The sequence below is a fragment of the Marmota flaviventris genome, chromosome 11 (assembly GCF_047511675.1).
Source record: "Marmota flaviventris isolate mMarFla1 chromosome 11, mMarFla1.hap1, whole genome shotgun sequence".
Classification (NCBI taxonomy): Eukaryota; Metazoa; Chordata; class Mammalia; order Rodentia; family Sciuridae; genus Marmota; species Marmota flaviventris.
In genome coordinates, this window is record NC_092508.1 from 91,768,611 (window position 1) to 91,786,332 (window position 17,722).

Sequence of the window (17,722 nt, forward strand, 5' to 3'; positions counted from 1 at the left end):
AGAATTCAGAACTAACAATCTGGAAGAGGATAATAACGTGCAAAGAGATAAAGCCTGATATAATCATATTTCACATGAAGGTACTAGTAAATTTTCTGTGAGAGGATAGAAACCATCTGGTGAAGCTGGAGAAAAGGCTTTCTAAAACAAATAACTTGGGTTAGGGCTCAAAAGATGAGTAATGGTTGACCTTAAAAAGGTTTAGACACTGAGCTGAGGAAAGAACACAGATAAAGGGATAGAGTCAGGGAAGGACAGACGGTGTGTGGGGGACATGGGAGGAAGTCCAGTATGACTGCAGCATATGGTACAGGAAACATGCTCCGAAATGACATGGGGACACTGTGTTCTCTCTACTATCATTTAAATGTTTGTTGCCAAATGGAAACATATTGAAGAAAACTGAGCACAGTGACAAAAGGAGCTAGAAACTGTCATATGAATCAGAGCACAAAAACTCGGGGCATTTAGCCTGAAAATGAAAACATTTGTAAGTAGAGGAGGCATTACATACATTTTCAGGTTTCTGAAATGTTCTTATGTAGACCGTGTTTTAGATTCAATTGAATACAGTTAACTTGAAACCAAGGCGTAGATGGAGCTATATTTAAATATAACAAATAGATATTCTTCCAGTTTTAGAGCTAATCAGCTGAGTTTTGTAGAAACAGCTCCTATGGAATTTTAAGCAGACTTTCCCAACACAATCTCAAATCAAACTACTTCTTCCCACATCTACATCATACTTATCACCTACCTTGCCATCTATAACTATTCTAAAACCTATATCTCAAATCTATAATCAAAGAAAAAGAGAATTTTTTTCTTTTGACTTCAAATATGTTAGTCTTTTTCTCATCTCTAGTAATTGTTCTGTGCAGTGTTCAAATCATCCAAAAATTTTCCTCGTTTTCTACTCGTAAACTAGATCTTCACCCTTGTCAGTGTTACTATCCATCTGTAACTCAGTTTTCAATTATTCCTGGTCCCATCCTAGTTCTGCACCTCCAGTCACTGTCATCCTCTGGACTTTCAGAAACTGTTTTCCTCCCCATCCCCCCAGTCTCTGCCTTTTTCTACTTTCATGGGGACACCCTCACCAGCCCCCAGTTCCTCTTCCTCCCCTGGCTGGTTTCTCTAACTTTAATCTTATCTAATCTAACCTCAACCATGAAGTCAGAATTCTTCTCATCAAAAAAGCATGGAATCCAATAACAGCCCAGTTAATGCCTCTACTATATTCTAAAGCAGCAGGGTTTTTCTCTTTAAATATTTTTTACACCTTTATTTTTATGTGGTGCTGAGGATTGAACCCAGCACCTTGCATGTGCTAGGCGAGTGCTCTACCACTGAGCCCCAACCCCAGCTCCAAAGCAGCAGTTTTGAAGCAGTTTAGGTTTTAAAGAATCCGTGAGAGAGATCAAGATACATGGGGCAAAGGCTCCTGAATGTCTTGAGTGTACCCAGGGGGCAACCCTTAGGATGTCTTCTAGGTAAAGATTACTGGGTAAGTGTATCACCAGAGTAAAAAACGCTGAGAATTACTGGCCTAAAGTTGAGTTATGTTGGCATCAGCAGCTATTTTTCAGAGGAAAGTCAATTTTAAGTTTAATAATTTAAAATTTTGTGTATCTCTATGACGTAGCTTATGTCATAGAGACATGAGGAAGCTATGCTTAGCTTTATGTTGATACACACTGAAAGAAATTTTATCATAACCTTGATTTGTAGATAACAGTAAAGCTATGTTAGAAATTAGTCCCTTAAAAATGAGTTCAAATGTTACTCAAGTAGAGGAAAAATAAAACTGACTTGAATAATGAAATCTGTTCAACATATGAGCTCCTAGCCAAGTTAATTCCCTACCTAGTCTTCTCTATATATGCTACTCACACTTGTGATAGTCTGTGTTATTAAACCACAATTCCCACTTCCTTCCTTCAAGACTCAGATTAAAGCCAGGCACTATGAAGCACACCTGTAATCCCAGCTACTCATAAGATTGAGGCAGAAGAATCACATGTTCAAGGCCATACTTAGAAACTTAGTAAGACCTTGTATCAAAAATGAGATGTGGTTGAGCAATTGTCTAGGATGCTTGAGGCCCTAGGTTCAATCCCTAATACTGAAAATAGGAGAGAAAGAGACACTATTTTCATATTTCTCCTCAGATATAGTCCACATTTTAAATTAATTAACAAATCTATTTTTATCATAAAAAATTTCCCAGAAAATACTTTGAGTCCAAATACCTAGTGCCAATAAGTGTGAACATACATATGTGTGCATGTGTGTGTATAGTTTTGCCGTGATCTCCTTGCTTTTGGTGTCATATCTAAAAAATCAATAAGACAAATATCACAGAGATTCCCCCCCCCTTTTTTTTTCCTTTTAGAAGTTTTATGTTTCAATCTGTGAGGTGAACAGACAGCCTACATCCTGGGAGCAAATTTTTACCCCTCACACATCAGAGAGAGCACTAATCTCTAGGATATATAAAGAATTCAAAAATCTAAGCACTGAAAAAACAAATAACCCAATCAACAAATGGGCCAAGGACCTGAACAGACACTTCTCAGAAGAGAACATAAAATCAATCAACAAATATATAAAAAAAAATGCTCATCATCTCTAGCAATCAGAGAAATGCAAGTTAAAACTACTTTTAGATATCATCTCACTCCAGTCAGAATGGCAGCTATCATGAAGACAAACAACAATAAGTGTTGGCGAGGATGTGGGGGAAAAGGTACACTTATACACCTTTGGTGGGATTGCAAATTGGTGCAGCTAATATGAAAAGCAGTATAAAGATTCCTTGGAAATCTGGGAATGGAACCACCATTTGACCCAACTGTCCCTCTCCTCAGACTATACCCAAAGGACTTAAAAACAGCATAGTACAGGGACACTGCCACATCAATATTTATAGCAGCACAATTAACAATAGCTAAACTGTGGAGCCAACCTACATTCCCTTCAGTGGATAAATGGATAAAAAAAATGTGGCATATATACACAATGGAATAAAATCATGGCATCTGCAGGTAAATGGATGGCACTGGAGAAGATAATGCTAAGTGAAGTTAGCCAATCCCCAAAAAACAAATGCCGAATGTTTTCTCTGATATAAGGAGGCTGACTCATAGTGAGATAGGGAGGGGGAGCATGAGAGGAATAGATGAAGTGTAGAGAGGGAAGAGGGGAGGGAGGGAAAGGGAGGAGGCAGGGGATTAGCAAGGATGTTAGAATGTGATAGACATCATTATCCAAAATACATGTATGAAGACAAAAAATTGGGTGTCAATCTACTTTATATACAAACAGATATGAAAAATTGTGGTATATATGTATAATAAGAATTTTAATGCAAAAATATAACAAAGTACATATATAAAGACATGAGTTGGCATGAACATACTTTATATACAAAGATATAAAAAACTGTGCTTTATATGTGTAATAAGAATTGTAATGCATTCTGTCGTGTATTTAAAAAAATAAAATCAATTAAATAAAAAAGTTTTATGTTTCAGATCCAATGTTCAAATCTTTAATCTACTATGAGTTTATTTCTGTGTATGATGGAAGATAAGAATTCACTCTTGTTCTGCATGTGGATATCTGGTTTACCCAACACTATTTACTGAAGAGACATTTTTTTTTTTTTTTTTGGTCCACTGTATATTCTTGGCACCTTTGTGGAAGATTAGAAGAGTATACATATGTAGGTTTATTTCTAAGCTTTCCATTTTGGTACAAAGGTTGATATATCTGTTTTTAGGCTGATACCCTACTGGTTTGATTACTTTTGTTGTGAAAAATGTTATTAGAATTTTGCTAGCAGTTGCATCAAATCTGTAAACCACTTTGGGTAGTATGGGCACTTTGACAATGTTGGTTCTTCTAATCCTTGAACGTAGGATATCGTTTCATTTACTGTGTTATCTTCAATTTCTTTCATTAATGTTTTATAGATTCCATTGTAAAGATCGCTTACTTAACTCTAAAATTTATTACTAATAATTTAAAATAACTTTAAAATTTATTACTAATTATCTGCTGCTGTAAACAGATTATTTCCTTAATTCAGTTTTTTTGTATGTAGGTAACAACTTTTTTTTTGGTGGGGGAGGGGTATCTAGGATTGAACCTAGAGGTTTTTAACCACTGAGACACATCCCCAGCCCTTTTTTTATGTTTTATTTAGAGGTTGGGGTCTGACTGAGATGCTTAGAGCCTCATTAAGTTGCTAAAGCTGGCTTTGAACTTGCAATGCTCCTGCCTCAGCCTCCCAAGCCCCTGGGATTACAGGTGTGTGTCACTGTGCCTGGCAACGGTGATTTTTTTTGGGGGGGGGGTGGGGGGGGGAGAGAGAGAATTTTTTTAATATTTATTTTTTAGTTTTCAGTGGACACAACATCTTTATTTTATTTTTATGTCGTGCTAAGGACCGAACCCAGCGCCCTGCGCATGCCAGACGAGTGCGCTACCGCTTTAGCCACATCCCCAGCCCCACAATAATTTTTATATGTTGATTTTTCACCACTGAGTATCATGATAGCTGTGGGCTTGTATAATGCCCTTTATTGTATTGAGTTCATTCTTTCCATAGTTAATATTTTTAGAATTTGTGTCATGAAGGATGTTGAGTTTTGTCAAATTCTTTTTCTGTCTCTTGAGATCATCATGATTTTTATCTTCATTCTGTTAATCTGGTGTCTCACATTGATTAATTTGTGTATATTGAAACATCCTTGCATCACAGGTATACATCCCACTGGATCATGGTATATGATCATTTCGAGGTGCTATTAAAATTGGTCTATTAGTATTTTGTTGAGGATTTATGAATCTATGTTCATCAGAAATATTGACCTATAATTTTCTTTTCTTTTAGTGTACTTTTCCATATTGGTGTCAGAATAATGCTAGTCTCCATTTCCATCCAGTCTTCATAGGATCCCTTGGAACACATAACTTTTTAATTTTGATGTAGTCTAATTTATTTTTTCATTTTTTGCCAATGCTTTTGGTGTAGTGTCAAAATACTCTGCCTAGCCCAAACCAAAATATAGTGTTGACAAGCCTGGTGGCACATACTTGTACTCGAGTGACCATAGCAGGAGGATTGCAAGTTCAAGGCCAGTTTGGGCAATTTAGTGACACCTTGTCTCAAGAATAAAAGAAAATGGACTGCAGATATAGCTTAATGGTAGAGCACTTGCCTAAAATATTCAAGGCCTTGGGCTCAATTCCTAGTACAATAAAAAAAATAAATAAATAAAAGAAAAAGCTAGTGCTTAGCTTTAGCAGACACTTTGCCTGTGTTTGAAATGGTAGAGTGATGAATAGCCACAATTCCTCCTTCTAGAGTACACAGTCCTCTGTGGAGGAATGAACTATCAATCTATCAATAAGGCTGGTAAGAGGGAAAGCTCTGAGGTTAGAGATCTGTATTTTGTGGAAAGGAATAAAGCCAATAAGCCTAGCTCTTAGTAGGTTTTAGTGGTTGGGGAAAAGCTGCCTGGTAAGACCATCTATGGTTTTTCAGAGAGGGTAACTAACATTTTTAATGGAAATCCAGAAAGAATATTAGGAATCCACTAGAAATTAGGTTGTGGATGGGGATGATTAAATTCACAGTATAGGGAAATTGACTGTTATGTTTTTTTTTTTAATTTTTTATTGTTGGTTGTTCAAAACACTACATAGTTCTTGATATATCATATTTCACACTTTGATTCAAGTGGGTTATGAACTCCCATTTTTACCCCATATACAGATTGCAGAATCACATCAGTTACACATCCATTGATTTACATATTGCCATACTAATGTCTGTTGTATTCTGCTGCCTTTCCTATCCTCTACTATCCCCCCTCCCCTCCCCTCCCCTCCCCTCTTCTCTCTCTACCCCGTCTACTGTCATTCATTTTTCCCCCTTGTATTATTTTCCCCTTTCCCCTCACTTCCTCTGGTATGAAATTTTGTATAACCCTGAGGGTCTCCTTCCATTTCCATGCAATTTCCCTTCTCTCTCCCTTTCCCTCCCATCTCTCATCCCAGTTTAATGTTAATCTTCTTCTCATGCTCTTCGTCCCTACTCTGTTCTTAGTTACTCTCCTTATATCAAAGAAGACATTTGGCATTTGTTTTTTAGGGATTGGTTAGCTGACTGTTATGTTTTAAGATATGCAACGACTAGAGACTGCTGGAGTTCAATGGAGGTAGATGAAGAATGAGACTTCAGGGGTTAAAAAGGGTAAAGTCTTGCTAACGGGTCTGGATATAATGAGTTGTTAGTGTTGCTACTTAGAGTTTAAAATTTATGAGAGTGATAAATATATTTGCCTTTTGGAAAGGTTCTTTTACAGGAATAGGAGAAAAGATGACAAGAAGAAGTGCTGATGAGGTCAGTAGGTGTGTGTTTTATTTAGCTTTTTTTGCTGATTTTACCAAAATGCATAACAAGAACAACAGGAGGAAAACTTTATTTGGGGGTCATGGTTTCAGAGGTCTCAGTCCATGGATGTCTGACTTCAAGGGCCCAGAAGAAAGCTATTCCCCTCGTGGCAGGATCAGAAATTAGAGGGTGGGAGGAAGACCTGACAGAGAAGGTGAACCCTTCCAGGGCACACCCCAGTGACCTACTCCTCTAGCCCTGCACCACCTGCCCAAAACCACCACCAAATCAGTCCATTCAAACTAGGATAGACTGATCAAGTTGCAGTTCTCAGAATTCAATCACTTCACCTCTATTACTGAATGTGCAGAAACACATGTGAGGGAGACACCTCACATCCAAATCATAACAACAGTCAGCCACTGCAGAAAATCTACACAAATCTAACAGTAACCATGAATGTTCCTTGGGAATTGTCTTTGACAGGATTACTTCCATTTCCCCTCTCTTTGCCCTTCCACAAGACTCCCCCCTCCAATCCTCTTGCAAAGACTATGTCCCTTTTATATTCTTAATTAAGTGGAATTCTTAATTATAAAAAGAAGCTCCACTAAATATCATTACCTAATATAATATAGTATTATTACCTAATGTTAGGTATTGATAATAATACCTAACATGATTTAGGATGTTAATTGCTAAATAATCTTTCTTTAGATTTATAGAACTGAGACTATCTGGTGACCCTCAGATAACAATAAAATATGTAAGGCCTCTCTTTTATTCTTTTAGTCTTGTACATCAACTAAGATAAAGCATGTAAATTGCTGTGAGACTTAACTTGTGGAAAAGTGATATGTCTGTCTGAAAAGAAAGAAAAGAACTAGCTCCAGGAGGTAGTTCTCCAGGAAGGCTGCTCCAGGTAGCTCCAGGAAGGCTGCTCAGCATGCAGCCTTCCTGCCCTGCTCCTCCTTCCTCTCTTGTGAAGACCTAACAGCCCCCTCCCTCTTCCAAGGTGCCAGCCTTTGAACACACCTGATTTTTTCCTACCTACTCTCATTTCCCAAATATTGGCTTTGGAGCAATAAGCAGCCTGAACTTTAGTTTAGTAAAAAGGAACAGCCTGAAGGCAAGCAAGGGGGATGGAGAAAAATGGAAAAGAAAAGCACCCCTAAAGTAGCAATATTATATAAATTTTACTTAAAAATCATATTAAAATCATGTTAAAACAAAAAAAAAACATAAAAAGCAAAATATCAATGTGAAAAATATTCTTCATCTTTCAAATTTATGTTTTCTTGACCCAGGCATGATTATTCCTACTTGAGTAGTGATTTGAAGAGATTTTCAGCATCTTAGAAAACATAAGAGTATATAGGATTTGGTAAACAGGTCATTTAGCAAAGTCATTGATGACTAAAACATTTCTCTTTCTGCAAGAGAAGGTGATTTCTAATCATCTGGTCACAGCTGGGTGATTGATTGATGAGGAGAGCTCCCAATAGTTCAAAAAGTTTGTCTCTTCTTTGGTGTCCACAAATCTTTTCCAAAGTACTTTATAAAATAATCTCTTAATCACCTATCTCAAGAACCATGGAATCTGCAGTCCCTGAACATGTTTTCCCTGTGCAGCCCAGCCCAAATAAACCTGTTCATATGTAGCTATAACTGAAATAGTTCAATTATACAAAATTAACACAGAGATGATACAAACTTACTAATGTATTAATATTTCCCATGGATTGCAAATATATAACCTATATTGTTCTTTAAATCACGAAGAGATTTTCCACTGATTTTTGTTTGTTTTCCAATACTGGTGATTGAACTCAGGGCCTCAAACATGCTATGCAAACACTCTCCACTATCCCCAAATAAAAGATTCTTTGATGATGATGATGGTGATGATTTTGATGTCTATTATCCACATACCTTATGTATGACATTAAATTAATTAAATTATAATAAAGTTAAGCAGCAAATGGTAAGTTATTTCTGGTTGAAATATTTATGAGTATAATTAATTACCTATCAAAGCCAATCATAATTTATCTGGAATTTGGTATAACACAAATTACATTTCATTTTACTATTTGATGAATTAAAGTTTATTCACATAGTTAACACTGGGTTTTTGGAGTATGGGTTTTCCTATATTCATCCATTATTTATCCACTTGTAGCAATGCAATTTATTTCCTTTAATCCCACACCATATAAAAAGGGCAAAACAGAGCCAGATTTTCTGTACTGTTCGTCTAACCACATATTGTATGACTGACTTCTCTATAGATCTGCTTTTCTTATACACAGCTATTCTACAAAAAAAAAAAAAAAGATTTTAACACACACAATCACACACAAGCACATATATATACACTTTAAAACTTTTATATAGTCATATGTATTGAGGAGTCACCGTGTCTAAAATAGTCCTTTTATTCATTCAGCCAACACCTGCTGAGGGCCTTTGAGAAACAAGACACTATGTTAGGTAGTGGGGATGGAAAAATAAACATGGTTCTGTCCTGAACTCCAATGAGCTCCAAATTTAGTAAGAGAAATAGACATATATATGGAGAATTTCTAAAAAATAAAGCTAAATATAGTCCTAATGAGAAGCACAAGAGAAGAAGAGGCAATGCTTCCTGAAATAGAAAGCACCTGATCTTACTCACAATATGAGGATCTTGAGAAAGAAGTGGCATGTCAGCTAAACTATATACCCTTGGGAACTCTTAAAGTCCCACTAAGGAGTAAGTATGAAAGCAGAGACAGATGAAGACTGCAAACAGGCCAGTGACATGGTCCCATTTACATTTTAGTATGATGATTGTTGTCTATTGGCATGATAGATATTAGGTGACTAAGTCAAGACAAAATAATATATCATTCACTACCAATAGATAGTAATGTATAGCAAGAGAAAAGGAAAAGCTTGAGAGATAGTTAGGAAATAAAAAAATATTAAGAACTAATGATTCAGTCCTGCATTTACTATCATGTATTGTCACTATTTATTACTGATAATGAATAATTAAAAATAAGTACATAATATGTCAGTAAATACCAAGAAATAGAATAAAGACTGTTAAGGGGAAAATGAAGAGATGAAGTGGATTATTTTGTTAAAGGAGTTAGACTTGACATGAGCAGATACTGAGTGAAAACATGAATGAAAGGCGAGATAAAGAAAGAGAGAAGAATGTAGTGAATTGGGGCATATGGTGCTGTGTGTCTCATTCTTTGGCAAAATTCTGTAGTAAGAGACATAATTGGAAGTAACTCACCTCAAGTACCTTAATGTAGGCACCTGCTATTTTGCTGCCAAAACAAGGTAGTCCCCAGGCAACAAAAAGGTGGGAAATATGCCATGGACTTTATCATCAGTCAGTGATGTGGTTCGTTAGCCATCCACAGTAGATGACAAAAATAGATACAAACCTCACTTTTAAGTTTTTTTCTAAATAGAGTGCAATATTAATATTTGCCCCCACAGTGATTTTCTTAAGGACAAACAGACTTGGCTGTAATTATCTGGATTTCAATTATTGGTATTAAAATGGATGATTCAGAATTTTGAGGTTCTGTTCTATAGCCAAATGTGCCAGATGGAATGTGTAAGATACCTGGGCATGAGGAATAACTGTTCTCCTGGGGAAGTTTGCCTGATATCATCCTGGGAAATCCCATGTATGTCTTCCAAATGCAAATGGAAGACCAAGTCCATATAAGAGCTTTAAAAGGCAAAGCATGTACAATTCAACTGAAAGAATCAGACTAGGGTCACTATTCTGTGCCTCAGTTTGTCTAAGATAAACATATAATTCTTAATACACAATATTTAACACATAGAAATACTATGTATTAGTTACCATTAAAATTTTCTTTCCTTGATCAATAGGAATGTATCACATCCCCACAGGTGACACAACAGTGTTTTCATTCACGCTTTTAGAAAATCCATTTTTGAAAAGATATGCTATAAAAGCATCTTGACACAAATACCATAAAAGTTATGACTCTAAAGTAAATTTTGATTAAAGAACTATTGTCATTTGGTGAAAATCTTTTAGAATTCCCTAATAGCTTTTGCTATTGTACTGCAAATTGGTTGATTATAACTATCTCTTCTTCCCTGAAGATATTTTCATTTCTAACCTGAAATATTTTTCAAAATTAAAACACACACATTCAAATCCATGGAAAATTAGAAACAAATGAAAGATGACTTATAAAAAGGTGATTTGCATTTGGAATAATCTTGTCAATTTATCAATTCTATCTTTAGACCACACCTTCAAGCCAGTTCTCCAAATCTTGATTGCCACCATGGTATTCTAACCTACCACAATGCCTTACCCTAACTGCAGGAATCTCCCAATGACTTCCTTGTCATTCTCCAGAAAGTAGTTAAAAGTGATTTTTTAAAAATATACTTTTAGTCATAGATGGATGGAAGCAATACCTTTATTTATTTACTTACTTACTTATTTGTTTTTATGTGGTGCTTAGGATCAAACCCAGTGCCTCACACATGCTAGGCAAGAGTTCTACCACTGAGCCACAACCCCAGCCCTACAAGTGATCTTTTAAAAACATAAATGGGATTACATCACCCACTCCACTTCCCAGCTGACAACTGTACTTGAATTAGATCGAAACTCCTTGGTTTGACTCAGATTCTTCCTAGATCTTAAACCTTACTTCTCTGTTCATTATTTACAGTCATAGGATTCTGTTATTGTTTTTTGTTTTTTTTTTTAACCAGAGCATCTTTCTTGCCTTTTGTGTTGTAGACATCCCTCTAACTGAAATGACCTTAACCTTATTATGTATTTTTCCCATGGCTACCTCCTCCTCACCCTTCACAACTCAGATTTATGTCATTTAAGTGAGGATTTCCCTAAAGTTTATCTAAAGTCTTTTTTTAATTCAATATCCTCATAACTCATAAAACTTTAAGATTCTTTTTATACATTTGTTTTATTTCAACCCCTCACTATTCAATGAGCTCCACAGGTCCCTAATTTATAATTCTAAGACTGTGAAACCCAAGTTACAGAGATCAGGTTCATAGCAGGTGTTTGGCATATAGGTTCTGGTCAAATGAATGAATAAACATATCAATATGCACATAAAAGCTAAAAAACAGAGTAAAGTCACCAGCTTTGATTTCCTTAAAATGGGTGTATTTCCTGTTCATGAGGTGTTCAATGTTTCTGAAACTCAAATCACTTACAAAAATTCTGTAGACTAACCAGGGCAGTAGAAATAGGGCAACAATGACATTAATTTAAAGAATCACTAAACCTTAAATTGCATTCATATAATAATACGGGTATGTCTTTTTATGAACATTTTTGTTGGTGCATTATAGTTGTACATAATGGTGAAATTTGTGGCTACATACTTGTACATGCACACAATATAACAATTTAGTTTGGCCAATATCATTCTGATATGGGTATGGCTTAAACAAAGATGAATGAATACACTGGCTATAAAGAAGAACTACCATTTATCTGACTGGGACATTAGAACTGAATTCAGTTTGCCATTTTTAGTACTATCGAGAAAGCATTTTAGGACTAAGACTGTCATAGCTAAGACCAAAGTTATATATTTGTCTACATAATTTCCCACTAAAACACAAAATATCTCTTTCCTCTTTAGAATTCCTAACTTATTTAGTCTTAAAAATAAAAGGTAACAACAAAAAGAAAAATGGAGCAGGACATTCATCAGCTACATGTTAGTGATGAGTCTCAGCCTCCTCTACCACCTCTCACCCTTTCCCTACTTAACTTTCATTCCCTCTCCATTCACAGATATATTTCAAATTCCCTTGAGGAATCTTTAAAAAGAGGCAGCTTTCTGATTTATAGCTCATATTTTCCTAGATTGCCTCATCTCATTTCCATTATTTACTTGGGTGTATTTATACCTTGTATTGTGAAAGAGTTAAAATAAACTCTTCACATTGATATTTTATCAACTACATCAAAAGAAATCCAAGGTCTAATGCCTTCCATGTAGCAGGTCAGAGCCCCTCAACCCAAATACCATAAAATATATTCATTTGTCCTGAGTTTTGGTTTTTCTGGGTTAAGTAGAACAACTGTGCTTACCCTTAGTGAACCAGTGGCCAAGAGACCAAGGTGAAGCACAGAGTGAAGAGTCAAACATCCCAAATCATCATAGTGCAATCACTGAGATATGGATGCATGCATTTCATATGTGTGTATTTCATGAGTGGAAGTGTGCTACTGACAAAGAAGAATGAAAAACAATGGAATGACAGAGCTACAGATTCTAGACCTTGGACAAACCTCCTGAGCTGTGTGCCACTGTTCTCATCTGTTACTCCTCATCCATCTCCTTACCAGAGCTGCTGCAGTACGAGGGGTCAACAGGCCTTCCATTTTTATCAGAGCAGGCGATTGCTTGAAAGCGCATGCCTTCTCCACACTCTTTGCTCTCTCCATGTATCCGCAGTCCTCGCTGGGGCTCCCTTTTATCTTCTGGAAGAATGCAATCTGACCAGTTTCCATAAGGTTGGGATATAAATACATCACAAGGACAGAGCTCTGCTTCCACTAGAGGGTACAGGTGAGCATCCTGGCATTTCTCCTTCTTTCTGCTTTTTCCTGTTCCAACAAGAGACATTGATGCATTAATTTCATATAAGCTGTTTTGTTAAGAGTCACTCATATTTTTGCATTTACAAGTCTCAGAATATTAAACCTCAATTCAGATAGATTTTCTTTTTCTTTTGGCTTGAAAATAAATCCTAGGACAAGGAAGAAACTCCAAGGGCAACTGGAAAACTCAAGTTAATTTGAAGATAAAAATAATTTCTTGTGGGAATACAGTACAAAATGCTTAGATGTTTTACACAGTGACTCAAGGACTAGAAAAATTTCTTATTAATTTATTTAATATTGTACTCTCTGTATTCTATTTATAATAACAAATTGATTAACCTTATGTGTATTCTCCTAGAAAATAATGGTTGCCATGAAACAAAAGAGTTCAAGTACTAAATCTCTCTCTTTTTTTTTTTCTTTTCTTACAAGTAAGTTTTTAAAACTGGATCTTAAAATGAGCATAGGGATCATTTCAGCTATGATGGACCAAACTGAGCTCATTTTGGCTCCTGCTATCATATAGCTCAATGTTGACACAAACAATAAATTTAAATAAATGGTCAAAAGATGTTGGATAATCTGAATAAAAGCTATAACGTTCATCCTGAGAGATCCATTTAACTTAAGTATTCTAGAATATAAGTTTACCTTACCAGTTGATTTGATGGACCTTTGAGATATTACCCTGAATTTGAATAATGATAATACAGTATTTTTTCTCAGCTATGAATACTTGATAATCATGTTAAATGGATTCTGATTCAAGCTGTAACTTGATTCAACTATGTTGCCAACACACTTCCTCTAGATTACTAAAAATTTTCCATAATTCTATACTTTGTTTTCTCACTAATAAGCCATTAGCTAGAGTCATCCTGGGTTATAAAAAAAAATGTAGGCAGTTTTATTGGTCAATTCCCAATCTCTAAATGTTTTATAAATGCCTGCTGCAAGTTGATGCATGAGCTCCTTCCTTACTGTCAGATGGTTTGCATCACACACAATTCTGTAGGTGTTAGCTGGATAATAGATTCTATCGTCTGCCATGATGCTTATGTTCATATAAAAAAAAAAAAATCCTGTGAGGCCTGAAGTTCATCAGGTAATAGCTTAATTCATCTTTGAGATGATGTATCCAGTTGCCGCTATCATTAGGAACATTTAGAATAAGCTTGAGAAGTACAGTACAGCCATGAGAAATTACTGTTGAAAGAGATATCAGTCAGTAGTGATTAGTTCCTTGCTATCAGCGAGTAGAATGCCCGAGTCTATACTCTTCACAAACTTTCATACAGTACTGCTCTGAAACTCCCAGTCTCCATCTCCTCAATTTCCACTCTCTTCTTCTTCCACTTAACCTTATATTCTGAAACTGCCATTGCCTTAAAACTACTCTTTCCAAAGTGACGAACAAAAGTGCCACAGGAAACAATTCCTTATCTTTCAGACTTGATCAATAAAAATTCAGCGTTTACTTTGACTATACTTTTAAAATGGCCTTCCAAAGTTTCATCATAATATACTTTTAGCCTTACCCCAAATCCTCACCATCTCTCTAGCTACATTTTTTATTGATTTTTTTTTTATCTGATAACTTTTCTCTTTGTGTATCTCTCTTAACTGATGAAGTTCCTCAAGGGACCAGCTAGGGTCTCTTCTCTTCTGAGCTTACAACTTTATGCTAACTAAAAAGATTTAATTAGCATCTATGTCTCTTAAGTTCCAAATTAATATCTTCCTCACAGGTTGCTTGTGTAAGCTTTCAAGGACCAATTGAAAGTTATGTGACAAAATCTACCACTCTTCATCTTCATTTCACACCACAATCATTTTCTTTCCTCCTGTGCCGCAGTCTGGCTGGGCACAAATGCCGCAGTCTGGCTGGGCACACAATCACGAGCCACCACACAGCTTGTAGATTCAAACAGCAACTCTTTATTCCCGAACTCACACCAGCCGTCTACAATCACGTTCTGGGGAAATCCACGTTCTCTGCCCAAATCCACGTTCTCTGCCCAAATCCAAATCCACTGGGCTTCTATCTCCAAAATATACTGTCTGAATCCCCTGAGAACTCAAGGGGAACTCAGGCAGCAGGATACACCCTATTCCCAGCAGGAATAATCTTAAACCTTAAACCTGGAACCTAAACTGGGAACGCCCTAAACAGGATTATCTTAAAACCGGGAACACCCTAATCTGCCTTGGTCCTTGAGCAAGGTCACCTACATTCAATGTCACTGCAACATGTCAGCAACATGGGGTACGCTGGCAAGGAAATTGTCATACCTACTTGGCTAATGGCTCCCAGCATCTCCCCCCTTCTGATTAATTAAACAACAAGCAATGTGGCTTATGGACCGTGCCTGGTAGGTTGTCCAATTCAACATATGGTTCTTACCCGTCATCGGAAAACTGACCTTTAGGCGTCAGCCTCCTGTCTTAGGTTGATACCACTGCAATTGGATCATACCCGTCACTGACTACCGGTCCAGCATAAGCCATTGGCCCCCAAATTTTAGACCATCACTAGCAGAAGGGAGGAGGATACAGAAATGCCATGACACCAAGCCAATTGACGGCTCCTTGGGAAAAAATTGCATCACTGGTGACACCATCAGCAAAGATATGTCAGCACTACCACAATTAACATGGGGTGCGCTGGCAAGGAAATAAAAATTGCATCACTAGTGACACCATCAGCAAAGATATGCCAGCATTACCACAATTCGCTGCACCAAACGATAGTTACATAGTCCAGGCAAGTTCTGCAAGCAGTTCAAAGCAGAGGAATCTATCAATATGTCCATTTCCTCCCAAAATCCATTTCCTCCCAAAGTAAGTTGACTCTTTGATTGAGCATTACTTGTTGAGTTCTTCACCGGCACTGGGATGGAGATAGGAATTCTGGCAATGATGCTAAAGAGACATTATCCTGAAAAGAATTATTAAATATAATGAAAAGGAAAGGTGAAAGTAAACAAACAGATCTGTTAACCTACTTTAAAAACAATCCTTAACAGCCTTTTACCTAATTTAAACTAGTAAACAAACAGATCTGTTAACCACCTTTAAAAACAATCCTTAACAGCTGTTTACCTAATTTAAATTAAACCATTTAAATCACGGGAATAAAAAAAAATAATAATAATTCGGATCCATATTGCTTGTTGTTTAATTAATCAGAAGGGGGGAGATGCTGGGAGCCATTAGCCAAGTAGGTATGACAATTTCCTTGCCAGCGTACCCCATGTTGCAGTGACATTGAATGTAGGTGACCTTGCTCAAGGACCAAGGTGGATTAGGGCGTTCCCGGTTTAGGTTCCAGGTTTAAGGTTTAAGATTATTCCTGCTGGGAATAGGGCGTATCCTGCTGCCTAAGTTCCCCTTGAGTTCTCAGGGGATTCAGACAGTATATTTTGGAGATAGAAGCCCAGTGGATTTGGATTTGGGCAGAGAACGTGGATTTCCCCAGAACGTGATTGTAGACGGCTGGTGTGAGTTCGGGAATAAAGAGTTGCTGTTTGAATCTACAAGCTGTGTGGTGGCTCGTGATTGTGTGCCCAGCCAGACTGCGGCATTTGTGCCCAGCCAGACTGCGGCACTTCTGCATTTCCCAGCATGACTAAGTAGAAACAGAAATGCCACACTATTGTTCTGTTGCAATCCTTACATATAATTAATGATTTAAAAGTTACTATGTTTTGAATGATTAAGGATCTCTTAAATTTGGTTGATTGGTTTTTATACCAACCAATACCACCCATATTGGTCCTTTCCAAATCTCTAGCTGAAATCACTACAGCAACTTTCCCCGAGAACCTGTTGCCGCTATACCTAGCTCTCTTTCTTCTGCTCCCTACACTGCACTAAGAGCCACCTTTCAATGATATAAATCTGCACACATCACTTGTCTACTAAAATCTCTTCAGTAACTTCCTGTAGTTCATAGAATGAAGCCCAGACTCCTCACATGGTTATCAAGGCTCCAGCTGACATAGGCCATTAGTATCTCCCTCACACCTGCAGTAAACCACTCTGTCTCTGGTACGTTACAATGTGGCAATATTGAACATTTTTCAGTTCCTAGAAATTGCTCTTCTGGCTTGTGGCATTTACATGTTTTACTCTAGTAATGCCCACAGGTTCTACCTTCCCTTTTAAGCATACTTGTCCTTCAGATACCAACTAATAAATTACTCCTTCCAGAAAGCCACCCCTGCTGGGCATAGTGGTTCCTACTTATAATCTTAGCAATTTGGAGGCCGGGGCAGGAGAATCACAATTTTGAGGCCAGCTTGGGCAACTTAGCAAGACTCAATCTTAACAAATACAATAGCAAGGGCTGAGGACGTAGCTCAGAGATACCCTCCCCAATCAACCAGAAAGTCATCCTTGAACATGCTCCACATATCAGGATTGAGGAACTTCTTTGCCTCTACACTTTCATAGTTTGTGGTAGACAGAACAATGGCTGTCCAAGGATGTCTACACTCTAATCCCTGTAACCCTGAATATGGAAAATCAGACTTTCTGGATGTGACTAAGATTATAGATCATGAGTTACGAGATTATTCTGGATTATTTGGGTAAATTCAATCTAACCCATGAATCATTAAAATCAGAGGACTCTTCCTGGATGAGAAGGTGGTCACAGGGAATATGAC

General features: G+C 36.9%; 1 protein-coding gene across 1 annotated transcript in view; it reads right to left on the reverse strand.

Moving 5' to 3' along the window:
- Positions 1 to 17,722, reverse strand: part of Thsd7b (thrombospondin type 1 domain containing 7B) — a 705,560-nt gene that overhangs the window by 215,253 nt on the left and 472,585 nt on the right. The window contains exon 13 of the mRNA XM_027936850.2: positions 12,792 to 13,055. Coding sequence (XP_027792651.2) covers positions 12,792 to 13,055 — 264 coding nt within the window. The remainder of the gene's footprint in view (positions 1 to 12,791; positions 13,056 to 17,722) is intronic.